Genomic DNA, 18,166 nt, shown 5'->3' on the forward strand with positions numbered 1-18,166 from the left:
TGCAGCCCTCACCCCTTTGGTTTCTTAAGTATTTACACTAATATTCCTGTATTTTATTTATTCATCCTTGATAATTGTTCCCCCACCACTAGAATGTAATTTCTGTGAGGACAGGGATTTAAAAAAATATATATATGTATGTATGTATATATATATATATATATATATTCCCTCTTTTATCATTTTATTATGAAAATTTTCAAGCATACAGAAAAAGTGGACAAATAGTACAATAATTGCCCTTATACCCACCACCTAGTTTTAACAGTTGTTACTGTTATGTCATATCTACTTTGTATATGTGTACATGTAATTTTTCCTGAATCATTTAAAAGTGCTTTCCAAACATGCTGACAACTTCACTCATAAGTACGTAAGCATGTATCTTTCAAAAATGCCATGTTTCTTCACTACAGTTGTCACTCCTAAGAAAAACTAACACGAATTGCCTAACGTCTCATATTCATATTTCTCAAATCATACCCCAAAATCTTTTTTCTGTTTTTTTTTTTAATTTATTTTTTATTTATTTATTTTTGGCTGTGTTGGGGTCTTCGTTGCTGCGCGCGGGCTTTCTCTAGTTACGGTGAGCGGGGACTACTCTTCATTGTGGTGAGCAGGCTTCTCATTGCAGTGGCTTCTCTTGTTGCGGAGCACGGGCTCTAGGCGCGTGGGCTTCAGTAGTTGTGGGTCGCGGGCCCTAGAGCGCAGGCTCAGTAGTTGTGGTGCAGGGGCTTAGTTGCTCTGTGACATGTGGGATCTTCCCGGACCAGGGATCAAACCCTTGTCCCCTGCATTGGCAGGCGGATTCTTAACCACTGCATCACCAGGAAAGTCCTGTTGTTTATTTTTTATACCAGGATCCAATCAAGGTTCACCTTCTGCATTTGATCTCTAGGTCTAGTAGTTTTTCAGTTCTAGAATAACCCCACCCCCACCCCACCCTCTCTTGTAAGAGTGGAATTTTTTAAGAGGCCAGGCCAGCTGTCTTGTAAAATGTTCCCCATTCTGGATCTGTCCGATTGTTTCCTCATGGTGTCATTTAGCTTCTTCCACCCTCTGTAGTTCTTATAAACTGGAAGTTGGCTCTAAAGGCTTGATTAGATGCAGATTAAGTATTTTTTGCAAGAATCCTTCCTGTGTGTATCTTCCTTATTGCTTCCCATCAGGAGGTACCTGATGCCAGGTTGCCCCAGAGGAGGGGCCAATAGCCGTGTCCTCTGGAAATATCTGGCAGATGACCTGTGGGATGATACTATGGGGAATGGTTCCACCACGACAACCTTGCACATCTCCACATGAGCCACGTAAGCAGTACTTAGTTGTGATCTGACCCGAAGCACAACAGAACTCCTGGTGATTCCTCCTGAAACAAAAGGAGATAAGCAGTCTTGCAAAGAGCTGCCGTGAGGCACTTTCTCACCCGCCTCCTCTTGCAGAGACTGCTTCAACACCATTTCTCACCCAGCTCCCTTGTTTCAGTTGATTACAGGACTTTCCACCTCACTCCTCCTTAGGGTATAGCTGCAGGCTGTAAAACTACTCTGAAGCTACCCCACTGGACACCTTACCTGCCTTATCGCAGATCTTCCAGCAACTCAATAAGCCATGTATGATTATGACCCCTATTTTGTAAGTGAGGAAACTGGGGCTTCTGTTCCCCTGCCAGTCCATGTGGCTGTGGGTTTCCCTTTAGTGTGTCTGTGTAGGAGAGGGTTCAGTGCAGAAAACAGAAACCTTTCAAGGCATATTAAGTAGAAAGGGATTTAATAGGAGAAATTCGGTACAATAAGTCTATGTGATGATATGAATTTGGATATAGTATACCCTCATCGTGTTCAACTCAGCATAACCCCACATAGAACATACCTCAACATAATAAAGGCCATATGTGGCAAGCCCATAGTTAACGTCATACTGAATGCTGAAAGGTTGAAAGCTTTTCCTCTAAGATCAGAAACAAGACAAGGGTGCTCACTCTCACCACTCCTATTAACATAGTACTGAAAGTCCCAGCCAAAGCAATTATGCAAGAAAAAGAAATAAAAGTCATTCAAATCAGAAAGGAAGAAGTAAAATGGTCTCTGTTTGAACGTGATATCTTGTATGTAGAAAATCCTAAAGACTCCACCAAAAAAGTGTTAGAACTGATAAACATTCAGTAAAGTTGCTAACTTCAAATCACTTACAAATACTATCCTTGTACACCCCCATTTTATATTTTTGATGTCACAATTAACATCTCTTTATATTGTGTGTCTATTAACAAATTATTTTAGCTATTGTTAATTTTGATACTTTTGTCCTTTAATCTTCATATTAGAGTTAAGTGATTAACACACCACTATATTATAGTATTAGAGTATTTGACTATATACTTACCTTTACCAGTGTGTTTTATATTTTCATCTTTTTATGTTACTAGTTAGCATCCTTTCATTTCAGCTTGTAGAACTCCTTTCAGCATTTCTTGTAAGGCAGTTCTAGTGATGATAAATTCCCTCACCTTTTGTTTGTTTGAAAAGTCTTTATCTCTCCTTCATTTCTAAAGGACAACTTTTCCAGGTAAGTATTCTTGGTTGGCAGTTTTCTCTTTCAGCACTTTGAATATATTATCTTACTCTCCCCTGGCCTGTAAGGTTTCTGCTGAGAAATCCACTGATAGCCTTATGAGAGTTTCTTTGTAGGTAAGGATATTTTTTTTTGCTGCTTTTAACATCCTGCCTTTGTTTTTCATTTTAGACAGTTTTATTGTGTCTGGGAGACGTTGTGTGTGTGTGTGTGTGTGTGTGTGTGTGTGTGTGTGTGTGTGTGTGTGTGTTTTAGTTGAAATTTTGGGGGAGGGACGTCCTGGTGGTGCAATGATTAAGAATCTGCCTGCCACTGCAGGGGACACAGGTTCGACCCTTGGTCCTGGAAAATCCCAGATGCCGCGGAGCAACAAAGCCCGTGCACCTCAACTACTGAAGCCCGCGTGCCTAGAGCCTGTGCTCTGCAACAAGAGAAGCCACCGCAATGAGAAGCCCGTGCACTGCAACGAAAAGTAGCCCCCACTCGCCGCAACTAGAGAAAGCCGAGCACAGCAACGAAGACCCAACGCAGCCAAAAAGATTTAAAAAATAAACTGTACTGGAATAAAGTATTTTTTAAAAATTGGAGGGAAGCTTATGAGATTAATGAATTTGAATGTCCAAATTGCTCTTCAGATTTGCAAAGTTCTCAGCCATTTTTTCTTTTAATAAGCTTTCTCCCCCTTTCTCTGTCCCTTCTCCTTCTGGGACTCCAACAATGCATAATTTATTTCTCTTAATGGTATCCGATAGTTCACACAGGCTTTCTTCACTTGTTTTCATTCATTTTTCTTCGTCTCTTCTGTCTGGAAATTTCAATTGAACTTTCTTCTACTTCACAGATTCTTTCTTCTACTTGATCAAAGCTATGTTGATGCTTTCTACTCCATTTTTCAGTTTATTCATTGTAGTCTTCAGCTCCAGAACTCTTTGGTTCTCTTTTATAATTTCTGTGTCTCTGTTAAACTTCTCATTTTCTGTCTTGTTTTCTTGATTTCATTGAATTGTCTTTTCTTGTAGGTCAAGAAAAGCTTCCCTAAAACGATTATTTAAAATTCCATATCAGGAACACCACAGATCTCCATTTCACTGGGGCTGGTTACTGGAAAATTATTGTGTTCCTTTGGTGGTGTCATGTTTCCTTGATTTTTCATGTTCCTTGAAGTCTTGCATCGCTTCCTTTGCTTTTGAAGAATTGGTCACCTCCTTCAGTCTTACTGACTGGCTTCAGATGAGCAGTACCTTCCATCAGCCCTGGTAGGGATTCTGAGGCTTTCTCAGGACTCTTCAATGGATACCCCTGCTCCATAATTTCTTGTTCCCACTTGAGGGGGAATTCTTAAGACTGTATGCCTTCTATCAACGCTGCAAAGCCAGACTGAATGCTCACAACCTCCTGTTTGCTTTCCCTAGGACTGTGCTGAATGCCCAAGTTCATGTGCTTTCTCCTAATCCCCCAGGGCTGACTTTCTGCATGCGCTCAGTAGCCATCTGCAGAGGCTCACTCTCACAGCCCTCAAGGGTGTGCACAGGGAGCTGGTCGTGAGGTGGGAATGTGTGTGGATGAGGCACGCAGAGCACTGGAGGTGCTGTGGGCCAGCTGTGGGGGAACCACAGGCGAGGCACCCCCAGTGGCTCATGCGCAGTCTTCCTACTGTCTGTGATGTGGTTACTAGGATCCGAGTTCCTTTGATGCTTTCTGAGAGCCCTGGCTGCTATTCTCCCTGCCACTCCCTGCTCCACCACCCACCCCCCGCCAGTTATGCAAAACTCAGTATTCCTCTTCAGAGCATCGAACCTTGGATTTTTTATTTCCCCCAGCAGTGTGCTGGATACCCAGACTTCTCATCTGTGAGTGATTTTCAAAATCACTTTTGGGGGACGATGGTAGAAAAACTCCTATTTCACAATTTTGATAACATCACTCAACTTTTACAAAGGTACAAAAATATGCAGGAAAAATCAGTCATTTCCCTACCTTCTCCTCTAGCCACAACGAGGTGACTGCCATCACTGGTTTCTTGTGTGTCCTTCCAAAGATAGTTTATGCATTTGCAAGCAGATCCTCCCTCCTATCTGCCTACCCAACATAGTAGCCTGCTGTTCCTGGTGTTCCGAACCTTGCTTTTCTCCATTAATAATAGTATCTGGAAATCCTTCCATGTCAATCTGATATTCTTGAACTTTTTCAAATTGTACAAGTAATGCATGAATATGTTTTCTTCTTTTTTCTTTTTCTTTTCTTTTTTTTTGACCACACCATGTGGCTTGTGGGATCTTAGTTCCCCGACCAGGGATTAAACCCAGGCCCTTGGCAGTGAAAGCGAAGAGTCCTAACCACTGGACTGCCAGGGAACTACCTGAATACGTTTTCTTGGCTTAAAAAAAAGGAATATATTCCAGCAGAGTCAGTATCACCCAGAGAGGCCATATGGTGTAGTGTAGTGGTTAAGGGGGTAGGCACTAGAGCTAGGCTGTCTCAGTTCAAATGCAGGCTCTACCACTTACTAGCTCTGAGGCCTTGGGCAAATTACTTGACCTCTCTGTGTCACAGTTTCCTCATCTGTAAAATGAAGTTAATGACACTTTCCTCGTTGGGCTCTTGTGCAGATTAAATGGGATGCTATGTGTAAAGTACCAAGAACAGTGCCTGATACTATATGTGAAGTGCTTAGAGCAGTGCCCTGTGTGTTGAAAATGCTCTCTAGATATGATGTGCTCCTGATACATGGGTCTCCTTTCTGGGCTGTGGACACATCAAGGAACTTTTCCTTCTCACTGTCTTTGTGTGTGTGTGTGTGTGTGTGTGTGTGTGTGTGTAGGACACTTAACATGAGATCTACTCTCTTAACAGTTGTTTTTTTTTTAGCTGCATCACACGGCTTACGGGATCTTAGTGCCCCAACCAGGGATTGAACCCAGGACCTCCGCAGTGAAAGCACGGAGTCCTAACCACTGAACCACCAGGGAATTCCCTTAACAGATTATTTTTTTAATTAAATTTATTTTATTTATTTATTTTGGCTGCATTAGGTCTCTGTTGCTGTGCACGGACTTTCTCTAGTTGCGGCGAGCGGGGGCTACTCTTCGTTGCAGTGTGCGGGCTTCTCATTGCGGTGGCTTCTCTTGTTGGGGAGCATGGGCTCTAGGCACACGAGCTTCAGTAGTTGTGGCACGCGGGCTCAGTAGTTGTGGTTCGCAGGCTCTAGAGCGCAGGCTCAGTCACTGTGGCTCATGGGCTTAGTTGCTCCGCAGCATGTGGGATCTTCCTGGACCAGGACTTGAACCCGTGTCCCCTGCATTGGCAGGCGGATTCTTAACTACTGTGCCACCAGGGAAGCCGCCCCTTAACAGATTTTTAAGTGTACAGTATAGTATGGTTAACTGTAAGCACAGTGTTGCACAGCAGACCTTTAGAATTTATTGATCTTACATAAGTGAAACTTTATACCCATTGATTAGCAATTCCCCCATTTTCCTCCCCCCCCAGCCCCTGGCAACCACCATTCTACTCTCTGCTTTAATGAGTTTGACTATTTTTGTCACCTCTTATAAGTGGAATTAAGCACTTTTTTTTTTTTTTTTTTTTTTTTTTTTGGCGCCCGGGGCCCACGAACCCGCGTCCCCTGCAACGGCAGGCGGACTCTCAACCACTGCGCCACCAGGGAAGCCCATTATAAGCGGAACTATGCACTATTTGTTCTTCTGTGGTTGGCTTATTTCACTTAGCACCGTGTCCTACAGGTTCATCCATGTTGTCGTCTGTTGCAGGATTTCCTACTTCTCGAAGGCTGAACAATATTCCCTTGTATGTATATGTCACGCTCCCTCTGTCAGGAATGTTCTTTCCTGCCTTTTATTTAACTGCCAGCCTCAGTCTCCTCCTCCAACGTCCCTTCCTCCAGGAAGCCTTCCTCTACGCCCTGGGCTGGCTCAGGCACTTCCTCTGGGCTCACACATTCCCCTTTGTTTTCCCCATGGTGGCCCTGACCCTTCTGCCTGTGCTTCCTCCCTCAATGCCTTGGTCACTTCAGCATCCCCCTGACCATGCTGAGTTGTCACTCTCTGGTGAGTGTCTGTCCCCCCCATTCTTCCGTGAGCTTGTGATGACAGGGACAGAGCCAGCCTGATCGCCACTGTGTTCCCAGCGTCGCGCCCCACAGGGCTGGGCATGAGAAAATTCAGTACATGCATCAGACCCTTAATGCTTAGTTCAGGCCTGATCACATACTTGGTGCTCAATAAATCTGAGAAAGAAATAAGGCCTTTTGACTGTCCCACCCTAGTGCTTTCCTCCTTGCTTCACCACCTCACACCACGTCCTAGGCTCCCCTGACTTCTCTCTCCCTCTCCCTCTCCCTCCCTTCCTCTCTTCTCCTCCAGCCACACATCACACTGGCCCCACCCAGCTCTGAAGTGTCCCTTTCTTGGTCGTGATGCCCACTTCTCACACCCCTACCCGTGAATTTCAGGCCCTCCCTTGCTCAGCTGACCCAAAGGAGCACCTGAGATTTCAGCCTTTCTCTATTACCTTGGCACCCAAACTTCAGGTTTCAGAGCGTTGCCAAGTCTGCATACCTCTGGGCTGCCATTGATGGCACTTTTCTATATCCTCTCTGATAAAATGAATTCATTTGGAAAGGAAACAACCTATGACGTATTCTTGCAAAAAACTGGATGAAGTAGAGCCACATATGTGATGGATAAATCTAAAAAGCATAGTGCTGAGGTGGAAAAACTCAGTTGCATGTACCATAGGATACAATTTACGTAAAGTCTACCAAAAAATCTAAAACTGTTCTATACGTTGTCAATGAATATATGCATATATATGAAAAATATGAACGCGTGCATAGGAGTAGAAACCCACAATGCTAACAGACATATGAAAAGATGCTCAAAACCATCAGTAATAAAACAAGAGAGAATTGAAATAACACCAGGTGCCACTTTACACCGAATTACTCTTGTCAAAAACTAGAAAGCTGAGTAATATCAAGGGTGGGTGCTGAGGAAAGGATACAAGAACCCTCGTGAACTGTTGGTTGGAGTGTGGAACGGGACGGCCTTTGTGGAAAGCAAACTGCCACATACATATCCAGGACCCAGCAATTCTGCTCCCTAAGAAAGAGACACACAAGTCTCTACCGGGCCAAGCATGAGGGGGTTCATTGCAGCATTATTACCGGTGGGAGTAGTGTGGTGAGGGAGTTGGAAGTAGCCTGACTGCCCTCTCTGGGGAGGAGACAGTAAACTGTGGAGGATGAACACCAGAGGGGCCCCAAGCAACTCTCAGACGCCATGGACTCAGTGTGCCCGGAGTCACATGGACGGACCTTAATAAAACTGTGGTGCTCAGCAAGAGAAGTAAGAATAGGATGAGCTATTTCACACAATCATGGGTATGTCAATTAGAAAAGACATGAGCAGGAAATACTGGGATCCATTTTGCAAGAACCCACTCAACCAAAAAAGATATATATGAGAATATTAGAATGTTTGCCAGTGGGGGGAGGAGCACCGAAAGAGACTAGGATATGGAGATATGAGGAAATACATTAAATTTAAATCAAGAGGGCTTCCCTGGTGGTGCAGTGGTTGAGAATCCGCCTGCCAGTGCAGGGGACACAGGTTCGAGCCCTGCTCCAGGTAGACTCCACATGCTGCGGAGCAACTAAGCCCGTGAGCTGCAACTACTGAGCCTGTGTGCCTAGAGCCCATGCTCTGCAACAGGAGAGGCCACCACAGTGAGAAGCCCACACACCGCAATGGGGGGGGTGGTGGCCCCCGCTCGCCGCAACTAGAGAAAAGCCCGCGTGCAGCAACAAAGACCCAATGCAGCCAAAAATAAAATTAATTAATTAAAAAAAAAACATTCACTTAAAAAATTTAAATCAAGAAGTATCTTGTGGGGGATAATGAGCTATAAACTGAGGGTGTGGGATTAACGCAATCCAGGACATCTGTGATCTGAAAAGGAAGACAAGGGAAGGGTGTGGAGGAGGATGAGTCCCAGATTTATTTATTTATCTATCTATCTATTTATTTATTTTTGGCTGTGTTGGGTCTTCATTGCTGTGCGCGTGCTTTCTCTAGTTGCGGCAAGCTGGGGCTACTCTTCGTTGCACTGCGCGGCCTTCTCGTTGCGGTGGCTTCTCTTGTTGCGGAGCACAGGCTCTAGGCGCGCAGGCTTCAGTAGTTGTGGCACACGGGCTCAGCAGTTGTGGCTCATGGGCTCTAGAGCACAGGCTCAGTAGTTGTGGCACACGGGCTTAGTTGCTCCGTGGCATGTGGGATCTTCCCAGACCAGGGGATCAAACCGATGTCCCCTGCATTGGCAGGAGGATTCTTAACCACCTCTCCACCAGGGAAGTCCGAGTCCCAAATTTAGTAGTGAAGTTGTCTCTGGGGCGGGATCAGGTGGCTTCAAATGCCGTCTGCAATGTATGCACCTTAAGAAAACAATCGGCAGTGAATACAGAAAATACTTAGATTTGACAAGGCTGGGATGTAAGGCTGTAGGTATAGGTTACATTATCCCTACGTTTTCTTGTATAGTTCATTTTTTTTTTTTGCGGTACGCGGGCCTCTCACTGTTGTGGCCTCTCCCGTTGCGGAGCACAGGCTCCGGATGCGCAGGCTCAGCGGTCATGGCTCACGGGCCCAGCCGCTCCGCCGATCTTCCTGGACCAGGGCACGAACCCGTGTCCCCTGCATCGGCAGGCGGACTCTCAACCGCTGCGCCACCAGGGAAGCCCAGTTGAAATATTTTATAATTAAAAAGTTTGAGAAAACTTTCTTTTCACCACTGCCCATGGAAAACAAAACATCTTAAGAATAAATACAATGAAAATATGTTACTATTAAATTCTACTGAGACACTGAGGCCTATTGAAACCTGCTCTAAGCAAGAAAGGGGAGATGTTTAGGACACAGTAGCATGAAATTACTGAGCCTTTCTCCATGGCACCGCCTGAAGGACTGGTTAGAAATGGCTCATCTTCTCGTCATATGAATTTTGTATCATTTCATGCCACTTCATCTCATGTCCGTGGAATGCCTAAAATTATCTCATGTGCCCTCTTTCGAAAACACCACTTTTAACACATCGAATATGTTTCTTTTGAAAGGATCTACCCTCTTTAGAATAAGGCATTGGAATAAAAAAAAATACAGAAAAGTGCACTTATCGTGAGGGGACCGCTTGATGAATTTTCACAATCTGAATACCCCTGTGTAACCAGCGTCCAAATCAAGAAAGAGAAGCCCCCTTCCTGTCCCCCCGCCTAGTCGCATGTTCCCAAGGGTAACCACTCCCTGACTTTTATCATTCTAGATTGGTTTTGCCTGTTCTAGAACTTCCTATCTAGAATCATACAGTGGTAGTCTTTTGAGTGGCTTTTTTTTCATTAGCGTAATGCTTTTGAGATTCATCCCAGTGGTTGCGTGTATCCATAGTTCGTTCCCTTTTGTTGCTGAATAGTATCCATTATATGCATGTACCATCATGGACTTATCCATCCTCCTGTTAAGGGACACTTGGGTGGTTTCCAGTGTGGGGCTGCTATGAATACACTCACAGCCTTTGGTAGACGGAAGTGGGGGAATTTCCAGGGACAAATGGCCGGATCATAGCATAGGCATGTGTCATCTTTAGGAGATCTTGGCGTTGTGATTTTTATCATCAACTTTCTGAGCATCTGAGTAATTAGCACTTCAAATTTTATTGTTTTGAAGACTAGCTTATATAACAGTAAGAAAGAATAGTGAAAATTCCAGTTTGACATCAAAACACACTGGGTTCTTGTTTCAGAACAAAATGAATCCCTTTTATGACAGGTGACATATGCCTCCATTGATGAAAACTTTTTGCTTTTACCAGACATTTTATATAACTTCCAATTGCTTATAGTTATCAACTATTTGAAAATAAAAATATTTCATATTATTAGCATGGTCCTATTATTTTGCAAGTTACTTTAGCTAAAACTTATAAAATGTATTTGACAGGTTATATACATTATTAGAAAAACTATTTTAAATGTATAGTGGATTGACTAAAAATCAAATTATCCATTTTAATCGGAAAACATCTCATGAGTCTTATTACCAAGCCAGTATCTTGACGATTGAATTTTAAGTTCCATTTGTTTGCCCATTTCTCACTGGGGAAAGCCAAAGCACAGAGAGAAAACCAAGCAAATGCCCTAGCTCTCTGGGTTGAAAAGTTCTGGGCAAGGCCAGGCCCAAGTCACCCTTTTCGCCTGCAGGATCAGCCTTTTGCCACTAGGGGGCGCCACCGGAGAGACCGTGGGCTGCTCCGGAGCGCTGCTGGTGAGGCGCGGCTGCCCACTGCACACCAGGCCCGAAGACACCCTTTGCAGATATCCCCGCTCTCAGTTCCCACCGCCGCCCAGGAAAGTGGTCTGATGGTACCCATTCTGCAGATGGGCAAATGCACACGCCAGGTCGCGCGGCACAGAGTAGGCGGAACTGGGATTTGAACCGAGGTCTCTTCGGTTCCGCAAACTGAAGACATTCCACCCACGGCTCCACCTCGCTGTGACCCTGCTTTGTCCGCGCGTGTGTGGTGATGGTGGGGGGGGGGCCTCCCACCAAGCCCATTCAGGGTGCCCCTCCCTTTTGCTTGCACACTCCTCCCCGCTTGCTCGTTGAACACTCATCTCAAAATCCCGTCACACACGCATCTCCTTCCATCCTCCCCCTCAGCGCAGAGACGGAGCACCAGCATCCCGAGCATCCCTCCCACTTGCCTCATCTCCTCCCACCTCCCTGCCTCATCCAGCTGCCCTTGCCTGCCGGGGTCCCTGCCTAGACCTCCCCTTGGGCTCCCAGCCTTAGAGAGGTGGAGCCACCCATAGAGAATGCAACTCTAGGATTGCGGACACGCGTGTGGGTTTTTTGTTTGTTGGGTATTTTTTAAATTATTCATTTATTTATTTGTTTATCTGTGGCTGTTTTGCTCCCGGGCTTCCTTTCTTCTAGTTCTGGCGGTTGGGGGGGGGGCTACTCTTCCTTGCGGTGCGCCAGCTTCTCATGGCGGTGGTTTCTCTTGTTGCGGAGCACGGGCTCTAGGCGCGTGGGCTTCAGTAGCTGTGGCTCGCGGGCTCTAGAGCGCGGGCTCAGTAGTTGTGACGCACGGGCTTAGTTGCTCCACGGCATGTGGGATCTTCCTGGACCAGGGTTCGAACTCGTGTGCCCTGCCTTGGCAGGTGTATTCTTAACCACTGTGCCACCAGGAAAGTCCCCTCACGTGTGGGTTTGACTTGGATCTCTCCCTCCTCCCAGGAAGGCCCTAGTCCTGAGGAGAGACATCAGGTGGTGCACTCGCCCTCTCCACCCCGCCCCCCTCCACCACCATGACAGACTGGGAACCAGAGGCCACTGCAGTTCACCCTGCTCACGTGGCCAGATATTAGCACAATCTGGAATTTCAGGTCTGTAAATCACTTGGGGGAGGGGTCTCATAAAACTATTCTCCCACACTGAGGCTTGACCTCTTGTCCCCTCCTCCAGACACCCTCCCTGCTTCCAGGAAACTGGCCCAAGGACGGGCCTGGGCATATATAGGGAGCCACTGTGGGAGGGCCTGGCCAGAGCGGCTTCAGGCAGAGAAGGTGAGGACGGGGCTCTGGGGGTCTGGATGGGCAGGGGGAGCTGGGGAGTTCTGAGGCTAGGGGTGGGGGGCAGCCCTGAGCTCTGGCCAGTGACTGCCCCACCCAAGGCTTCGTTTCTTCTTTTTTATTTGGCCAAGCCACTCAGCTTGCGGGACCTTGGTTCCCCATCCAGGGATTGAACCCATGTGCCCTGCAGTGGGAGCGGGGAGTCCTAACCACTGGACCAACCAGGGAACTCCTTCCTCCTCTGTAACATGGCCCACTGCTGGGGTTGTGGGAAGCTGGGCACACTTGGTACTGCCTTGGGCCCATCAGAGAGCTGGCAGCAGCCCCTGACAGCTGGGGTGTGGAATGGGGTAGTGGGTCCTCTCCCGGCTCCTGCCTGGCCTCATCCCGGCTCGTGTGTCCCAGGCAAGACTATGGCTTCTGCGGCAGCAGCAACGACAGAGAAGGGGTCTCCAGTTGTGGTGGGTCTGCTGGTCGTGGGAAACATCATTATTCTGGTGAGACATTCCCTGGGGCTGGGAGCCCAGTGGGCAGGTGAAGAGGAGGGGGGCGGTCCTGAGCCTGGGAGTGGGACAGCTGAGGGCTCAGGACTCACCTAATGGCCAGTGTCGCCTGGCTCTCGAGTCAGAACAGCCCCGATTCGAATCCCAGCTCTGCCTCTCCCCAGCTGTGTGAACTTGAGTAAGCGACTTTACTTCTCTGTGCCTGTTTCCCCATTTATAAATTACGTCCACACTGTGGGCATTGTTGTGTGGATTAATCCATGTATGGCCCTCAGCTCAAAAAAAGTGCTTGACCAGTGCCAGCTATCATCATTAACAGGATTATGGACATAAGGTGCCTGATTGGTGCACAGGAGTCCAATAGTAATGTATAATAAGAGTGTCTTTTAATTACGTAATACCTGTACATGGCTCTGGAGCCAGACAGCCTGGGTTCAAATCTCAGCTCTGTCACTTTCTATTGTGGGACTTGGGGCCAGTGATGTAACCTCTCTGGGCCTCAGTGTTCTCATCTGTAAGATGGAGATAAAATAGGAATGCTGAGAGGATAAGATGAGTTATTGGATTTGCGCTTAGGCCAGAATTTGGCACATGTGGTTGCCATCTGTGTTGGCCATAACAGCAGTAGTGCAGGAGAGCTGGTAACAACGATGATTATCATACAGAAAGCAGTTTCAAGGACCAACGCACACAGTAAATACTCTATGAGAGTTAGTTTGATTGTTGGCAAAGGTATCCACTGAGCAGTCTTCCTCTCTCCTTGTTCCCCATCCCAACAGGTAACCAGATTTTTATTTTCTCCAATATTTCTTTAAGCAAAGACAAGCAAATAGGAACCTATATACCTATTTTCTCCCCTTTCTTGCCCCAGACGTAGCTCATTCCACACCCTGTTCCGTGCCTCCCATTTCCTCCTGTGCACATTCTCTGTCCACATGAGTCCTCAGACAGCCTCCCTGTCCTTTTCCACAACCACCCAGCCCTCCATTGTGTGGCATCCTGGCTCCTTTACCCACGGTGCTGCGGGGAATAACCTTGTGGGTGTGTGATTTTCCTGCCTGGGCAGGTGTATCTGGAGGATCGACTCCTGCAAGTGGAATTGCTGGATCAAAGGGTTGATGCTTTTGTAATAGTTCTGGCCAAGGCCAGATTCCCCTCCTCAGGGAATAGCAACACTCTCCAGGGGAGGCGGGCTAACCTAGCATCTCCTCGGTACCAGTCATGAGCGCCAGGCTTTGCATTGTAGCGTCTCTTTGTATCCTTGAAGCCACTGGCAGCTGGGGTGTGGGTGGGGGTGGAGATCTGGCTGAGTCCTCCCTTCCCTCATGGCCTCCTGCCCACCTTCATCCCTGCTCATGGAAGGTGACATCTTTGCCACTCTTACTATGTGTCCACTTTACCAAGAGGGCAGTAGAGGCTCGGAATGGGGAAGGCCCTTCTCACGGAGACTCATGGAGCTGGGGCTGCTGCCGCTGTGCGGGCCTTGCTAACCGGCTGCCCTGTCCAGCTGTCAGGCCTGGCCCTGTTTGCTGAAACGGTATGGGTGACTGCCGACCAGTACCGCGTGTACCCACTGATGGGTGTCTCGGGCAAGGATGACGTCTTCGCCGGTGCCTGGATCGCCATCTTCTGCGGCTTCTCCTTCTTCGTGGTGGCCAGCTTTGGTGTGGGCGCAGTGCTCTGCCGCCATCGGTCCATGATGCTCACGGTGAGGCCCCAGGAGGAAGGGATGGGGACGGCTGGCCACAAACGTCATCCTCACAGAGTCGTAATAACAACCACACCGCAGCTACTAGTGTGTGTTCCGCATGGCACCACACTTGGGCCTCGTGGCAATCAGGTCATTTAATCTGCCCATAACCTAACAACCTAGGCTCAGCTGTTACCCCCGTTTTGCAAAGAAAACTGGGGCACAGGGGAGGCAGGGAAGGCAGCTCTGCCTGGGAGGATGGCTCTTAAGTAACAGGACTGGGATTTGAACCTCAGCTGGTTGGTCTCCAGGGTCTGTGCTCGGGAGCCCTGTTGATAACAATGACAATGATAATAGCACGGCCACCATTTAATGAGCGCTCACTGCATTCTACACGCTTTACATAGATTGGTTCATTTGTTCCTCACAACCCACCATGAAGTACCATCATCACCTTCATCATCGTCATCTTCATGGCCCATTTGACAGAGTTGAAACTGAGGCTCAGAGAAGTGAATCTACTTATCCAGGGTGGCACAGCAAGTGAGTGACAGAGCCAGGATTTAAACCTGAGCGCTTCAGTGCTTGAGCCAAGGCTCCTAACCTCTGCCCACAGCAATCACCCACACTCCCCGAGTACCTCTCACGTTCTGACCCTAGGCTAAACAGTTTAGAAAATGAGCTCCTTCAATCCTCCCAGAATCCGTCTGAAGTTAGTGCTTCTCTGCCCATTTACCAGATGAGGAAACTGAGGTTCAAAGAGGCCCACAGCCCAGATGATAGGGAGACCAGGGATTCCAATCCTGGCCCCACTGACACGGAGCCAACGCTGGGTTTTCCCCGGCTGAGGGCTTTTTGGATTCCCAGGAGCAGCTACTTATCCAATCCACAAATGTTCATACAGCAAGAACCACGTGCCAAACCCTGCACCAGGCGCTAGGCTATTTTGTGAGCAAACCATAAAAGCCCTTGCTGTGGGGGAGGATACTCTCATGGGGGAGACAGTGACCAGGCGAGGGGGAGCTGGAGCTGGGGATGGGAAGGGGAAGATCTTGCAGGCAGAGAAAGCGAAGACCCTGGGCGGGGGCTGGTGGGGGGGAGTGCGGGGGATTGGTAAGGGAGTGAGCCGCCGGAGTATCTGCAGAAAGAGCATTCCAGGTGGAGGGAACAGCAAGAGCAAAGGCTCTGAAGCCAGAGGGGACAGGAGTTCAGTGTGGCTGGAGCCAAGTGGGGGTGAGTGAGTGAGTGAGTGAGAGGACGGACAGGGGAGGAGAACAGCAGCGGGGGGAGGCTTGCTGGCCTTGAGGGGAGAGAGGGGAGAGAGCGGAGGTGGGCCTATTAGGTGGACCTGCAAGCCTTGGTAAAGACTTTGGCTTCTCTATGAGTAACGTGGAGCCATGGAAAGGCTCTTTTCCTTTCCTTTTCTTCTTTTTTTTCTTTCTTTCCTGCATCTAGTTCTCTGGCAGAACAATTTAACCAAAGTCCTAAAAGTTCACCCAACTAGTAAAAGAAAAAAGGTCTGTGTCTGTCTCTCCTATTAGTTTGTCATTAACTAAGACACAGATTTTTTTTTTAATTGTTATGGGAAATTTCAAACAGACTAGAGGGAATGGCACGGTGCACCCTGTGTACCTATCACCTGGTTTCCACAACATCACCCGCACATCGTCCCCTCTACCCCTACCCTCTACCTGCCCACATTTTTCTTTCCTGGGGTATTTTGAAGCACATTCCAGACACCAAGTCACTTCCCTGTAAATACCGGAGTGCACATTTCTCTGAGTGATAAGGACATAGTTTTAAAGCAGCCAGGCATGTGTGGCCACATCATCTTGTCTGAGCAGTGGAGCTGGCACATCCACACCCCACGCCCTGTTGCTTTAAGGGTGAGGGGAGGGGACAGCTGAGGATCAGAAAAATAATTTTCATTAAACACCAATTAAAGAGCTTTTTCAGGTTTGGGTTTTTTTGTTTTGTTTTGCTTTCCCCAATCACCATACTGTGGGCACATCGTGCAAAATTCACCCCAGTCCCTTCCTATCTATCTTCCAATACCCAATCTGTGTTCAGATGTCCCTGGTTGTCTCAGGAATGTCTTTATTTTTTTCTTTTCTACAGTAGGCATTCATTTTACTGCATCCAAGCCAACAGTTAACAGTTAAGGGAATACCTTACATATTTTTGTTGATTGCATTGTCCTGTAACGTTTTATTTTTTAAAATTTCAAACATACAGAAAAGGTAAAGACTTGCACGGTGAACACCTGTATATCCCCCACGTAGATGTTTCCATTCACATTGTCCTATACTTTTTTTTTTCACATCTTTATTGGAGTATAATTGCTTTACAATGTTGTGTCCGTTTCTGCTGTATAACATCCTATACTTTTTAAAAAATTGTGTTTCTGGGAATTCCCTGGCGGTCCAGTGGTGAGGACTCGGTGCCTTTGCCACCAGGACCAGGTTCCATCCCTGGTCGGGGCATGGCCAAAAAAAAAAACAAAACAAAACATTGCATTCCCATCACGGATCCATCCCTTGAGGGGTGTGACTTCACAGGCTTTGCCCTGCCAGGGCTGCCCTGTGACCCTCCCTCCATCTCTGCGCAGTACCTGGTGCTCATGTTCACCGTCTACATCTTTGAGTGTGCCTCCTGCATCACGTCCTACACCCACCGAGACTACGTGAGTCGGGGGGAGGACAGGGGAGGGGCATGACTTCCAGGGGGAGTTTGGTGAGGGTCTTGGGCCGGCAGTGGAGGTCGATCTCTCTCCCCACCCAGCCCCGCTGGATCCTGTTCTTCCCGGCCCACTGCAGATGGTGTCCAGCCCATCCCTGATCACCAAGCAGATGCTGACCTTCTACAGTGCAGACTCGGACCAGGGCCGGGAACTCACCCGCCTCTGGGATCGCATCATGATTGAGGTGGGCGAGGGTAGGCAGGATGGGTGGGGAGGGCTGGAAGAGCTGAGGCTCTGACCAGGTCTCCCATTATGGCCCCCATCAGGGTTCCCATTATGCCCACGGGTAGATGATATCCACTCCTGTGGTTCTTATGAGGGAGAGGCTCTGGTCCTTGCCATTTTCGGGATGAAAACAGGCCCAAAAGAGGGAAAGTCACTTGCCCAGGGTCATATGGTTGGTAAGGGGCAGAGCTGGGATCCAAACCTAGATCCAGAGCCCCTGCTCTTAACCATTGCACATGCTGTCTTTTTTTTTTGGCTGCGTTGCGTCTTTGCTGCTGTGTGCGGGCTTTTTCTAGTTGCGGCGAGCAGGGGTTACTGTTCGTTGAGGTGCGCGGGCTTCTCATTGCGGTGGCTTCTCTTGTTGAGGACCATGGGCTCTAGGCACACGAACTTCAGTAGTTGTGGCACGCAGGCTCAGTAGTTGTGGTTCGCGGGCTCTAGAGCCCAGGCTCAGTAGTTGTGGCGCACAGGCTTAGTTGCTCCGCGGCATGTGGGATCTTCCCGGACCAGGGTTCGAACCCATGTCCCCTGCATTGGCAGGCGGATTCTTAACCACTGGGCAACCAGGGAAGTCCACACCTGCCGTCTTAATAGTAACAATAGTAATAATAATAACAGATGGTGGTCCAGTGGTTATGACTCCATGCTTCCACCACAGGGGACACGGGTTTGATCCCTAGCTGGGTAACTAAGATCTGCATAGCGGCGAGGCAGCGGCCAAAAAAAAAAAGAATTGTTCAATTAAAAAAATAACAACAGGGCTTCCCTGGTGGCGCAGTGGTTGGGAGTCCGCC

General features: G+C 47.8%; 1 protein-coding gene across 1 annotated transcript in view; it reads left to right on the forward strand.

The window, feature by feature from the left end:
* The first annotated feature begins 12,131 nt into the window (after positions 1 to 12,131).
* Positions 12,132 to 18,166, forward strand: part of UPK1A (uroplakin 1A) — an 8,687-nt gene continuing 2,652 nt past the window's right edge. The window contains exons 1-5 of the mRNA XM_024733958.1: positions 12,132 to 12,208; positions 12,620 to 12,711; positions 14,225 to 14,425; positions 17,016 to 17,090; positions 17,224 to 17,331. Coding sequence (XP_024589726.1) covers positions 12,628 to 12,711; positions 14,225 to 14,425; positions 17,016 to 17,090; positions 17,224 to 17,331 — 468 coding nt within the window. The 5' untranslated portion in view covers positions 12,132 to 12,208; positions 12,620 to 12,627. The remainder of the gene's footprint in view (positions 12,209 to 12,619; positions 12,712 to 14,224; positions 14,426 to 17,015; positions 17,091 to 17,223; positions 17,332 to 18,166) is intronic.

The sequence above is a fragment of the Neophocaena asiaeorientalis genome, unplaced genomic scaffold, assembly GCF_003031525.2.
Source record: "Neophocaena asiaeorientalis asiaeorientalis breed wild unplaced genomic scaffold, Neophocaena_asiaeorientalis_V1.1 scaffold280, whole genome shotgun sequence".
NCBI lineage: Eukaryota > Metazoa > Chordata > Mammalia > Artiodactyla > Phocoenidae > Neophocaena > Neophocaena asiaeorientalis.